Source organism: Choristoneura fumiferana, chromosome 4 (assembly GCF_025370935.1).
Source record: "Choristoneura fumiferana chromosome 4, NRCan_CFum_1, whole genome shotgun sequence".
NCBI classification, from domain to species: Eukaryota; Metazoa; Arthropoda; class Insecta; order Lepidoptera; family Tortricidae; genus Choristoneura; species Choristoneura fumiferana.
In genome coordinates, this window is record NC_133475.1 from 21354904 (window position 1) to 21367769 (window position 12866).

The window sequence follows — 12866 nt, forward strand, 5'->3', positions numbered from 1 at the left end:
AGCGCCACGTATCATCTCATCAGCCGTAACCGAAACGATGGAGCGACATTAAATTAGTTTGATTTAAAGCATGCGGTAGCGTTCAGCCGTTGACGGCTGCTTAATGAATTTGAATAGCTTCAAATTGAGACATTAATCGATATATCGTGATCATAAATTTAGTTTTTTTTATAGTCTATCTATTGAGTGTCCTAATACTGAGCAAAGGCCTCCGCTTCTTTCTGCCACTCGTTTCTGTGAAGAGCATATTTAAGCAGATCAATTTTATGTCGCTGCCCGACCGTAAAATCTGCCAGTTCATGAAATTTCTAGGCATATCATGAAACGCCGCCATGCAGTTTGATACCTCCTAGTGTTCCTGAGACAGACGGACAACAAAGTGATCCTATAAAGGTTCCGCTTACCGTAAAATTTTACGTGACGACGTCGCAAAGGGCAATTATTTAGTCCAAGGGCGAATTGACCACTCCCCAGGTTAGCCTTAATACCCTCGTGTGACGTCACTGGTTTGCCCTAATCCCTTGTTTGCAAGAGCACTTGATCTATGGATGGCCTCTCAAACAGAGGGTCGTAGTTTCTAGACCGGGATCGCACCTCGGGAGTTTGTGCGAATTCACATTTGTAATTTACCGTGAAAAGCGTTTCTATTGATAGTCAAAATACCATAACCGGGACTTATCACGCTGTTATTAATAAGTGTCGGCGTCGGGATGAATGTTCGGAGGGACGATCGGACGTTGTTAGTGTTGTGTGTCGGTGTGATAGGGTGACTAATAAAAGTGACCAAGTGCGGGTAGTTCGTGATACGAGTGCCGGTACTATTAGTGATCAAGTGCGGGTAGTTCCAAGAACTCGCGCTGCTAGGCAGACTTGACACCCCACATTTCAGTTTACTCGTGGCCACGGCAACTGTAACGTTGCCGTAACGTCGAGGTAAATATTACTTGTGTAAAAATAGCGTGATAAGTCCCGTAAATGGTATTTTGACTATGAGTGAGAATCACGAAAGTTTGAAGCGTTTCTATTGGTTCATGAAAAACATATTCCTCGCAAAACATCCACGCACATATTTGGTGGAAACACCAAACCCCACGGGACGGCAGCGGGTCAGGAGCGGGTCGGATCGGGAGTGCAGCGGGCCTATTTACCAGGCTGTATGTATATGAACAACATCTGACCACGGCGCCCGCTCACGACCCGCCCCGCGCTCGCCGTCAGTGTAATGTTGTTCATATACAGTCTTGTAAATAGGCCCGCTGCACTCCCAACCCGACCGCTGCCGTCCTATTTGTGATTTACGCTCTAGCGTAGCCATAGGACGTCCACTGTTGGACATAGGCCTCCTCCATAGACCTCCAGTTGCCTCGGGAGCGGCTTGCATCCACCGTGAACCCGCGACTTTAACCAGGTCATCTCGTTGGTGGACGTCCAACGCTGCGCTTGCCGATCCGCGGTCTTTACTCGAAAACCTTTCGGCCCCAACGACCATCTGTTCTCCGTGCTATATGGCCTGCCCATTGCCACTTCAACTTGCTAATTCGCTTGGCTATCCATTAATAAGTAACTATACCTACCCTGTTCCAAGTTAACGGGCTGTCACTGAGAGAAAATCGCCGCACGTGATTGGTTAAGATACGGCACTAAGTTGCATGAAATAAATGAGTGGCTTCAGCGGTGACATCATAATCATCAGCAGCCCATACATATTTTACTGCTGGGACTCCTCTCAGAATGAGAGGGTATAGGCTGCAGTTCCCATGCGGGCTCAGTGCGGATAGAGAACTTCACACACAACTTCACTAAAGAATTGTTTCACAGGTGTATGCTGGTTTCCTCATAATGTGTGTGGGAAATAGTGGGAATTATGGAATAAAAATTCAAATCTTGTCTTATAAATTTATCCAAATCTTTCCTGTGAAAGACTAACAAACAAACAGACGCATCACATTCAATTTACTAATGCTAGTAGGATTAAATTGTGGGTCATAACATAAACAATTCAACTGGTAAGACTGTAAAATAGTAAAATTCTATGGATGTTGGTAGCCCAAGACATGGGCTGTCTGCCAACCCAGGTCAATGCCCACAGGCATGTCTAACTGTAATGTCATGTCATTCATGTCAGCCTGGTAATTGGAGACAGTTCCCAAATCTTTATAATGCACATGAGACTTTCATGTTTCAGGAATTGTCCAGATATTCGTAAAAGTTTTTAATATAACAGTGGATTATTCAGTTTTTGTAATATTCAAAAAAAATAAAAATGTTCATGACTGTGTAAAAATTAAAGGATGTATCACATATCTAAATTCTGATTACAAGCATTTAAATTTTAAAATGATGTGTGTCATTCAAAGCAGAGCTTTTTGTTCTTTGTGTGTTTATTATTTATTGTATTGATGTATGTTTCATTGTACATTAATATTTAATTTTATCAACAATAGTGGGGTAAAGTGAAACAACTTTTTACTACCTACTTTTTTTTTACTCAGAGGATAGACAACACTAAAATTTCCAATTAGATATATACTCAGCGGCACAAAATATGGCCCATTCTACATACAAAATTACCTATTACTGCATACATTTAAGGGCCACATTTTTTGCTCTCAGTATTTTATAAGTATTCAGAGTTAATATTTCTAAAAATTAAAAAAAAAACTAGGTATTTAAAAAATAAAATAAACAGGATTATGAACTTCTAAATTACAAATTGAAATGAATTAATATACAAACCACATATTAAATTATAAATTAAATTAATTTATAAAAAAAATAGGTATCTCAGTTTCTAGGTATCTTATCTTTTAGCATGAATAAAATTAAACTACCAGAATTTCTGATCTTCAAGCAGTGACCTACTCCCGAGGCCTAAAATAACCAAATGCACATAATTCAAAGGATGCACTGATTTTAATAGGGTGATTGTGAGATAGAAAATTTATAAGCCATAAAAATAGGCCAGCTCGTGTACCAAATAAAAATAGAGAAGTCGAAATAACTATGATATTTCTAAGAAACTAGCACAGACATCGCTTGTCTCCGCTCACTGTTGCTGTGTTATTTTTAAATTTAGAACACTTCCCTAGGCAACATTTGTGTGCCACATTAATCCGGTCATTTTTTTTTTAAACAGAAAGGCTTAAGCATTTGTCTGTTAGACGCAAAATCTGTACAACATAATTTGAATGGAATCTGCCATCTGCAATCCAAAATTATCTCAACTGGTGCACCTAAAAATAGGTATCAGTATACCCTGGAAATGATAACGTGATGTGTGTCATAATCAATTAAGTGTGCTTGAAGTGATCACGAGCAGCTGACGACGTAATGTAAACAAATTTACGGAATCGCAGGTCGTGAATGCTACACCTGTTCGAAGCAACAGGTGAAAATAATTGCACACGGACACCGGCTAGAGACCTCGCTGAGACACGAGATACCCGACCGGCTCTCTGATCCCATCAAAAACCCACTTTCACGACACACCGCTATATAAAATCTTGAAAACACCGTCACATTCCAAACAGAACACTTACACGTAAGGTAACATAAAATGATAAATACCTTTTCCTTCGCCCGTCCGGCATGTTTTTGCACTGATTTCGCGATTAACGCACCTTTACTTTCAGCCATTTCAATCACTGTTTCATTACCGACCGTCTTTATTTCGATACACCATCAATCTGCAGCCAGATTTGGTTGCAGCTACGTACTGTCACACGTCAAACTCCAAATGCGTGTTGCTCCCAGAATGGCACTCTAGCGGACTGAACATTATTCTAGTTTATTGTTACTCCACCATTCACTAGATGGCTCTTGTCTCACAATGGTTTTTTCGAACTTACCTAGCTAAGTTAGCATCATATTTACGCAGTTACATTGATTCACTCACAGAGGGCACTGTTATCAATGAGGGCTATCGCGAATGAATTCGCCACTAGAGGCGCTAGTGTAGCGTGAGGTCTCCGAAATGTCAAATCTCATAGTTTTTGGGTGAGCTACGCGGGTTTATTTATAATTAGAATAATTTTGTGAATATTTTGCAATATCTGAAATTAATTATGGCAAATATGCGTTCCGGGGCAATGAATGTATGTGTTTTGAGACAGTTTTGTCTTTCGGAAACCTTTGTCCTCCCTTTTTCCCGAACAAAACAGGGACTATGCAACACTGTGGCATGCTCGATATTTTTATGGTACGGATTTAAGGTGTATTAAATATGATTTTAATCTAAACTTTGTTTTCACGCCCGTAATAACAGACTTTGAAAGCCATACTTAAAAACCTCACGCAACAGTGCGCCATCTAGTGAGACAAAAAACGATAGCCCTCATTCCTCTGCCTCTGCAGGGCTACTACGAAACTCGAAACTCGAAGTTCCTATCGTACCGTCCCTCTCGCTCTCGTATTAAATAGTATAAGTGTCAGAGGGACCGCACGACACGAACTTCAAGTTTCGAGTTTCGTAGTAGCCCTGCTGGTCAGAAATCATTAACAAAAAGCCATAATTGTAATAAATTTATTATAAGTGTTAAAACACTTAGAACAATGGCTGTATTATAAAACATTATTGCCAGTACTTTACTAAAATGTCAAAATCGCTATGCTGGCGCACATGACATGAATCAATAAGCAAAATTTTTCCTTAATTAATGATTATGTTATTATCAAGCTTCTTGTGGTGCCTCTCCAATTACTGAAGGTTGACCATCAACTCAGAATATTTCTTTTTGTCCTTCGAGAGGTGGAACAGCTCAGCAGCACTCGTGACTGGGACACTCGAATGTTTCTCAACCAAGACTCTTTGATGTCCGAGGTTGGCAACCTTCCTGTTCCTGTGTTTGATGGTCTGGTCTGCAGGTGGTAGGACCTCGTGCAAGGTCCGCCCGGATTGCTACCACCATCTTGCTCGCTAATCCTGCCGTGAAGCAGCAGTGCTTGCACTGTTGTGTTTCGGCGTGGAGAGTAAGACAGCCGGTGAAATTACTGGCACTTGAGGTATCCCATCTTAGGCCTCTAGGTTGGCAACGCATCTGCAATACCCCTGGTGTTGCAGATGTTCATGGGCGGTGGTGATCTCTTACCATCAGGAGACCCACTTGCTCGCTTGCCATACCGTCGAATAAAAAAAAAAAAAAAAATGAGCTTGCGGTCCTGCAGGGCTACTGCTACTATTACTCATCATCATTATCAGCAGGGTTACTACGAAACTCGAAGTTCGTGTCGTGTGGTCCCTCTCGCTCTCGTATTAAATAGTATAAGTGTCAGAGGGACCGCACGACACGAGCTTCAAGTTTCAAGTTTCGAAGTAGCCCTGCAGAGGGACCGCACGACACGAACTTCGAGTTTTGAGTTTCGTAGTAGCCCTGCTGGCCTACTCGCCTTATGACTTCGACATTAGCTGTAAGAAAATGTAAGTTCAGACTTTGACATTAATTAGTGACTTTCTGAGTCCAGCTAGAAAGCAATATTACTATTTAAAATGTGGCTAATGTCATGTAAAAGATAGTTACTCGCGAATCGGCGATTCAAACTGATATTATGAGTTTCTATGGGCGTACACGAAAAATCGAGTCTGTATTTCCATGTCGCTATTATCCGGACCCAATCCGGGCCGGTAAATAGTGTCACCATGTGCGACCTCTTTTGTTTACAAAACAAATTTGACAGCTATCAAAATAAAGCGATTTTAGCGATCGCGCGATCGTTGGCTTCGAGTCTTGTGAAAATTTATGAGCACAATTTAAATTATTTGAAAATGGTATTTAATCTTATAATGCATAATTATGTACTTAATGAAGAAAAATCTTATGTACCTACATTATTTTCTATGTTCATTTTCAGGCGAACGAGCTTACGCGTAATGCAATTAACAGGGCCCGTCGTAAAGAGCTGGAGACTTTCCAGCGAGCCTTGGACATCCAATGGCTCAACAGCCGCATGGACGACGGCCGAATGGGCCGTTGCCTGGCGTTGATAAAAAAAGAAGCCGAAATGGAGAAGGATTTCCAGGAGGTATGATGCTTTTAAACTTCGCCGCTCGTAGTAAAATTACCAAGATAAGACTACCTTTCAAATATACTTTGGACGAAGCAAAAAAATTGACGAAGATCACATCTTATCTTCTGGATTGAAGTTCCAGGATTTCAAAAGAAATTCTTTGGGAATTCCTTAAAACTGGCTAGACCAACATATTTGCAGTACAAAGAATACTTGACCAAGGAACAGATACATGCACCAATCAGGTGCTTCCAACTGCCTGCCTGATAATTTAAGTAATTAATTACGGCATGGTCTTTCTAAAAACATGAACACCTAGCAGTTGCAATTTTGGGATTTCATACAGGTCTCGTCATATTCCAAAAGTCCAAGTATGTTCATTAAGTAGGTACAAATTTCATCCAAATTCATTTTGCCATTTTAGCATGAAGGAGCAAACAGTTGCATGCATACAATCATTCACATGGTATAATATTGTAGGACTTTTTATTTAATATGGCATAACTATCTGCTAGACGATCTGGACACATACGCAAAGGACTGGCCTGCCATTGCGTCAGAACAAGAATTGTGGAGGTCAAGAGGGGAGGCCTTTGCCCAGCAGTGTGACACTATACAGGCTACTTAAAAAAAAAAAACCTGCTATATTTATTATTTATTGTTTTTTTTATGCAAAATAGGCTTATGTTTGGCTTCAATCTCGCTTGAAGGAAGGCGAAGATGAGGCCTAAGATGGTACACGTTTGCCTAGAAGGTGTCTGTTCATTTTGACCTTAAAGATGATATATATTCCAGAGAACAGACCATGCTGCTATTGTCAATGCCCGAGCTCAGAAAGAGACAGCTCTCGGTATGGAAATAGCCCAAGTCCGGAGAGAGGAGGTGAATCTTCTGCAGAGAAGACACTACCTACGAGAGCGGGACCCCAGTTTGCGGGAGCTTTCCAAGAAGCTGCAGGCCGGGTACGTCTGCAGGGATCTTCGACAGCAAATACTGCATAACGAGTACAAGAAGTTACAGGATCAGGTTTGTTTGTTCACTGTGAATTTATTTAATTTTAGGCTTTACTTGCGGTTTCACACGCATAAATTATTAGATACAGCTCCTAAATTGTAATGGGATTTCCCTTAAATTTCACATGGGCATATTGGGGTTTTTTTATTTATTTTTTATTCTACTGGATGGCAAACGAGCAAGTGGGTCTCCTGATGGTAAGAGATCACCACCGCCCATAGACACCTGCAACACCAGGGGATTGCAGATGGGTTGCCAACCTAAAGGCCTGAGATGTGATACCTCAAGTGCCAGTAATTTCACTGGCTGTCTTACTCTCCACGCCGAAACACAACAGTGTAAGCACTGCTGCTTCACGGCAGGATTAGCAAGCAAGATGGTGGTAGCAATCTGGGTGGACCTTGCACAAGGTCCTACCACCTGCAAAAGTACTGCACCTGGTAGTAGTAGCTAACATCCATACATACACACTTCATACAAACTTTTGCGTTTACAATATTACTGAGATTAGTAGAATTGTTAAACAATAGCCTTCAATTTCCTAACACAAAACTAAACACAGCTTATAGAATGGGCGCTAGACAAAGAACAAACTTATATAAATAGATAAATAACTGTAAAAATGTATGACATCCCTACTCAATACACAGTCATTGTTTCAAACCCCGCATCTCACCTTTAGTTCTTTCTAACCTGTCAATGTGTCGGAATTAAATTAAGTATTTTCCTTTCTCTAGCTTTGTCCTTGAAGTTCAAAATATCGTGAGGTTCCTCTTTCAAATCTGCTGAAGCAAATATCAATGGTTTTGTGAAGTTCCAATCCGCTCTAAGCCCGTGGGAACTATAAACAAGCCCTCCAAATTTAAAGTTGGTACTATAAACCACAATTTCCTAACAGAATACTAACCACAAGATTACTAGAATATGCGCCAGATTTACAAAGTATGCAACTTACTAAATAGATAAATAACTTCGTAAAAATTTGACCCAAACAAATAAATAAATAAACAGGGCAAGCTAAAGAAAAGCTTGTAAAAAATAAAAATTTCAGGCCGAAGAGCATCATGCAAACTCTGTACTCCGTACAGCGCTCTTCAATGATGCGGAAGCCAGGGAGCATGAAGAGAAGTTGAAAATAGAGCGAACCTCCGCGTACTGCAAAGATCTGCAGCAGCAGCTCGTCAACAGACAGCGCCAAAAGCAGTGCCAGTACGAAGACACGCTAATTGAGAAGAAAATGCTTGATGACATCATGAGGACCATCAGTGATGAGGATCAGAGGTGAAAAGATGAAAACGAAATTTGGCCAACTACACATAGATGATAGAACAATTATAAGCTATAGTTAAACCGCCATAAGCATGACCTGAAGTACAACCTTGTCTCAGTAAGTCGTCAACTGTCTTCATCATGGAAGGCACTGGGACGTTTATTGTGAAAAGGTTCTATTGCAGGTCAGGCTTACCTATAGGTACTCAAAAAATTTCAAACAATACAATGGAGTGGGTTAACCTTTTCGACGCCAACGACATATATACGACCTGCAAAAGCAACGTTTCAATTCACTTTTAGGCGTATGGGTGATGTCTTTTGTATTTGACATGTCGGCGAAAAGGTTAATTTTTTTTCCTAACTGCTTCAGCTTTTTGGAAGCACCCCTCCATTTAAAAATACCCGTTTACAATTAAGACCTTAGGTCCAACTGAATAAAATAGAGAAGAGGATCTCTTTAACCTTTCAGTGGATAAAAGTAGCATTCAGGTAGGGACCGACAAAGTCAGTTTAAAAGTCAGAAATACACTGTTCGACTAAAAAGTAATGTCATTTTGGATTTTAATTTCTGTTTATTCTGTATTATTTTTTCGAAATTTGCGCAATTTCCCACAAACTATTTTTTTATGACTATTTTTTGTGTGTGTGAGTGACTGTACATTATCATCTTTTATCTCCAGGGAGTTGAAACAGAAACGCGAGCAGACGGATAAGCTCCGACGGGAAATGGTGACGTTCAAGCAGGCGCGCGACGCGTGGCGCCTCAAACAGAAAGCTCTGACCGTGCAAGAGGAGGCTGACCTCGAGAAGCAACGCCAGGCCGCCGCCGACCGGAGCTCCGCCATGTCAGTTATGCCAAAGTTTATTCGCCAAGGCTTTATAAAGTACTTGTTTACCCGCAGCTTCGGACGCGTAAATGATTAGATACAACAGTTGAATGAAATTGCTGGATTATACAAAACTCCCGTGGGAACATCATGGTATTTATTGAGTTTGCGATAACAATAGTGCCAAATTTCGTGATCCCGTGGAAATATCGAGGTCTACATTCCAAATTTTGTCACAAACTTTAACCTGCCGAAAGAAATGTTTGCTCCCTGAACGACTCCAAGTGGAATATCGGAATAAAAAGTATCCTATGTGTTATTACAGATGTTCAGCTATCTACATAGCAAATTTCACCCAAATCCGTCCAGCCGTACTTATTAGCTTGAAGGAGTAACAAACACACACACACACACACACACACACACACCACAAACAGATACATACTCACAAACTTTCACATTAAATAATATTAGCAGGTAAGTATAAGCCGTGGTGGCCTAGTGGTTTGACCTATCGCCTCTCAAGCAGAGGGTCGTGGGTTCAAACCCCGGCTCGCGCCTCTGAGTTTTTCGAAATTCATGTGCGGAATTACATTTGAAAGTTACCACGAGCTTTGCGGTGAAGGAAAACATCGTGAGGAAACCTATGCACAAACCTGCGAAGCAATTCAATGGTGCGTGTGAAGTTCCCAATTCGCACTGGGCCCGCGTGCGACGTATATAGGCTGGGATGGATGGAAGTAAGATGAATGAATAGCTAAATCAGTTCCCAAACTGTTTGTTCCGCGTAATTCTCAGTCGCATTTTTCCCCACTAGCATTTGTTTTTGTTCACGTAATTCACCATTTGCATGGTTCAAAGACTGACAACTACTTAGTCAAAATTACGTGCGGTAAAAAGAAAACCCAAAAAACACTAACCCAAAAAATAAATCTTCATTTCAGTGTCGCAGAAAGAGAACGTCAAATGAGAATCAAGGAAGAAATCAACGCTAAAATCGCTGCGAAAATAATGGCGGATGAAGTGAGTGGATTATAAGTTCCCTACACTTACCTACTACCGTGAACTGCTTCAACTTTGCCCTCTGGCCCCAACATTGCCTGATTCAATTTAGAGTCGATAACTAGCACCCTTCTAGGTTTTTAAACTTTTATCCCCCCGTAATAATAATTCCCGTGTAGATAAAAGTTTAAAACCTATAAGAGTGCTAAGTTATCGACTCTAAATCGAATCAGGCAATGTTGGGGCCAGAAGGCAAAGTTGAAGCAGTTTACGGTACTCGCTCGAAGAACAGGGGGGCTACTACGAAATTAGAAAATCGAAGTTCGTATCGTACATACCATCCCTCTTATTCTCGTATTAAATTAAATAATTTTAGCTTCGGCGGGACTGCAAGATACGAAGTTCGAATTTTGCACTTCGTAATATAGGGGCAGGCCACCCATTGGCTAGAGCATGGATGGGGAAACTGCGGCCCGCGGGCCATCTCCGGCCCGCGAAGGCTTGAAATCCGGCCCGCGACCATCAAACAAAAATCAAGAGAAGATTTCGTATTGTTACAAAATTTCATTCTCATTGGCAATGACCAAATCAGTGTTTCAGAGAATGCATATCCATATTTTTATTTCAGTAAATAACATGCCAAAAATGCAACAACTTGGCCCGCCATATATTTCGTGAGGTAGTACCTATATATCGGCACGCGAAGGAAAAAGTTTCCCCATCCCTGGGCTAGAGTCTAGCCGCTAGACTGCAAATTGCTAGAGTTGCGGGAAACTGGTGGATGCAAGTGGCAAGTTGTCGTTCATTGTGGCGTTCTAAGAGGGAAGCCTTTGCTTAACAGTGGACGTGTTCCGGCTGATGATGATGACATGATGATTGATGATTATTATCTATAAAAACAGTGACTGACTGACAGACAACCTGCCTATACTATTGAAGATGAGATTGAGTAGTTCCCGGTAAAAATAAATATTATTGTATAACGTATAGTCAGACGGGTAGTCATTCACGATGGCGCGTGCCGTGCTTCTTATTACAATGTCAGTAATGTCTGACTTTGACAAAATCACGCGCCTTCGTGGATGGCACTAAGTATAACGTTTTATGAAACTTGCCCTATGACGTCACGGGCTTCCACTCCCGAACTTTGACGTGCATCATCTTTTGTTAATTTTTGTTTGTTAATCAAAACAGACGTGTGAATTTTAATCTTTTGTTATTTTTTTTGTGTTAATCTAACAGACGGGTGAATTTGAATCTTTTGTTATTCTTTGTTTTGTTAAAATCTTACAGACGGGGGAATTTGAATCTTTTGCTATTTTTTGTTTGTTTAGCCTAACAGACGGGTGAATTTGAATCTTTTGTTATTTTTTTGTTCTTTTATCTTAACAGACGGGTAATTTGAATCTTTTGTTATTTTTTGTTTGTTAATCTAACGGGTGAATTTGAATCTTTTGTTATTCTTTGTTTGTTAAAATCTAACAGACGGGTGAATTTGAATCTTTTGCTATTTTTTTGTTTGTTAATCTAACAAACGGGTGAATTTAAATCTTTTGTTATTTTTTTGTTTTTTAATCTAACAGACGGGTGAATTCGAATCTTGTTATTTTTTGTTTGTTTATCTAACATACAGGTGAATTTTAATTTTTTGAGACACTAGCCTATTATTGAGGTGCACTGAAAAGGGTTCTTTCGAAATTCCCACGAAATAGAGAGCTAGCCGTTTGTTATTAAGGTCCCGGGTTCGATCCCCGGCCGGGGCAGATATTTGTTGAATAATACGAATCTTTGCTCTCGGATCTTGCATGTTTAAAATGTATTTAAGTATGTATTTATCTATATAAGTACCTATGTTTATCCGTTGCCTAGTATCCATAGTACAAGCTTTGCTTAGTTTGGGACTAGGTCAACTGGTGTCAAGTGTCCCATGATATTTATTTATTTAGGTATATAATTTATTATATTTATCATTAATGGTTTAGAGTCAAAAATAACGATAAGGCCCTACCACAGATATATATTACACTAGATAACGCAAACACCTCAATCTGCATGAAAACCAACCGTGTCACTTTTTTATATCTCAAGGGTCGTCTCAAGAGCGAATTAGGGATGTGAATTCCCCGATGTCTGCGCAAAATCGATTCAAATGATCGCCCGCCCGCGCCGTGGGGCTCGAGTCAGTCACTAGTCATGATTAGTCAGTTTTAGTGGTCAGTCTTTGTATGGCCCAACCCCGACGCTTGGTCCGTGGCCCGACGTTTTGCGTAATCTAGTGTAATCTATATCTGTGGGCCCTACGCTAGCAGATGCGGTTTGCACGGAGCGGGGTGCCGGCTATTGAAAAATATATTAGCAGTGCTGATGCGCCCAGGAAGCGCACCATGCCGGCTAGCGTAGGCCTTAAACTGTTCAAAACATCGATTGTCATTACATTACTTCTTCTCAGGCAGCCCGTCAAGATCGCGATAACTTTATAAAGCTTCTCCAAGAGCAAGAACATTTGGAGAAGAACGTGCAGGACGACCGCGCGCAGCGCCGCAAGGCCGAGTTCACCAAGACCGACACCAAACAGGCGCTCACGGCGCAGATGGACGCCAAGAAGAGATTGATTCATGAGCAGAAGATGAGGGATGTGGAGTTAGGAAGGAGGTTGGTGGACTGGTAGCCTATAGGTACCATCGGCCAAATAAGTGGTCTATCAATTTTTAAACAAGTTCCTATCAAATAAATATGTCGCTAAAGTGG

General features: G+C 40.9%; 2 protein-coding genes and 1 pseudogene across 4 annotated transcripts in view; 2 read left to right on the forward strand and 1 right to left on the reverse strand.

The window, feature by feature from the left end:
* Amph (amphiphysin) overlaps window positions 1-3779 on the reverse strand; it is a 42850-nt gene extending 39071 nt beyond the window's left edge. Inside the window, exon 1 of one of the 3 annotated variants that reach the window (XM_074087249.1) lies at window positions 3568-3779. In XM_074087249.1, coding sequence (XP_073943350.1) covers window positions 3568-3636 — 69 coding nt within the window. In that variant the 5' untranslated portion in view covers window positions 3637-3779. The remainder of the gene's footprint in view (window positions 1-3567) is intronic. The other 2 variants (XM_074087250.1, XM_074087251.1) reach the window with 2 other exon arrangements.
* A 1915-nt stretch (window positions 3780-5694) lies between these two features.
* Window positions 5695-12866, forward strand: part of LOC141427636 (meiosis-specific nuclear structural protein 1-like) — a 27479-nt gene continuing 20307 nt past the window's right edge. Inside the window, exons 1-6 of the mRNA XM_074087248.1 lie at window positions 5695-5764; window positions 5848-6018; window positions 6799-7029; window positions 8069-8298; window positions 8970-9134; window positions 10061-10139. Of these exons, the coding sequence (XP_073943349.1) occupies window positions 5762-5764; window positions 5848-6018; window positions 6799-7029; window positions 8069-8298; window positions 8970-9134; window positions 10061-10139 (879 nt within the window). The 5' untranslated portion in view covers window positions 5695-5761. The remainder of the gene's footprint in view (window positions 5765-5847; window positions 6019-6798; window positions 7030-8068; window positions 8299-8969; window positions 9135-10060; window positions 10140-12866) is intronic.
* LOC141427145 (meiosis-specific nuclear structural protein 1-like) overlaps window positions 12428-12866 on the forward strand; it is a 12118-nt pseudogene continuing 11679 nt past the window's right edge.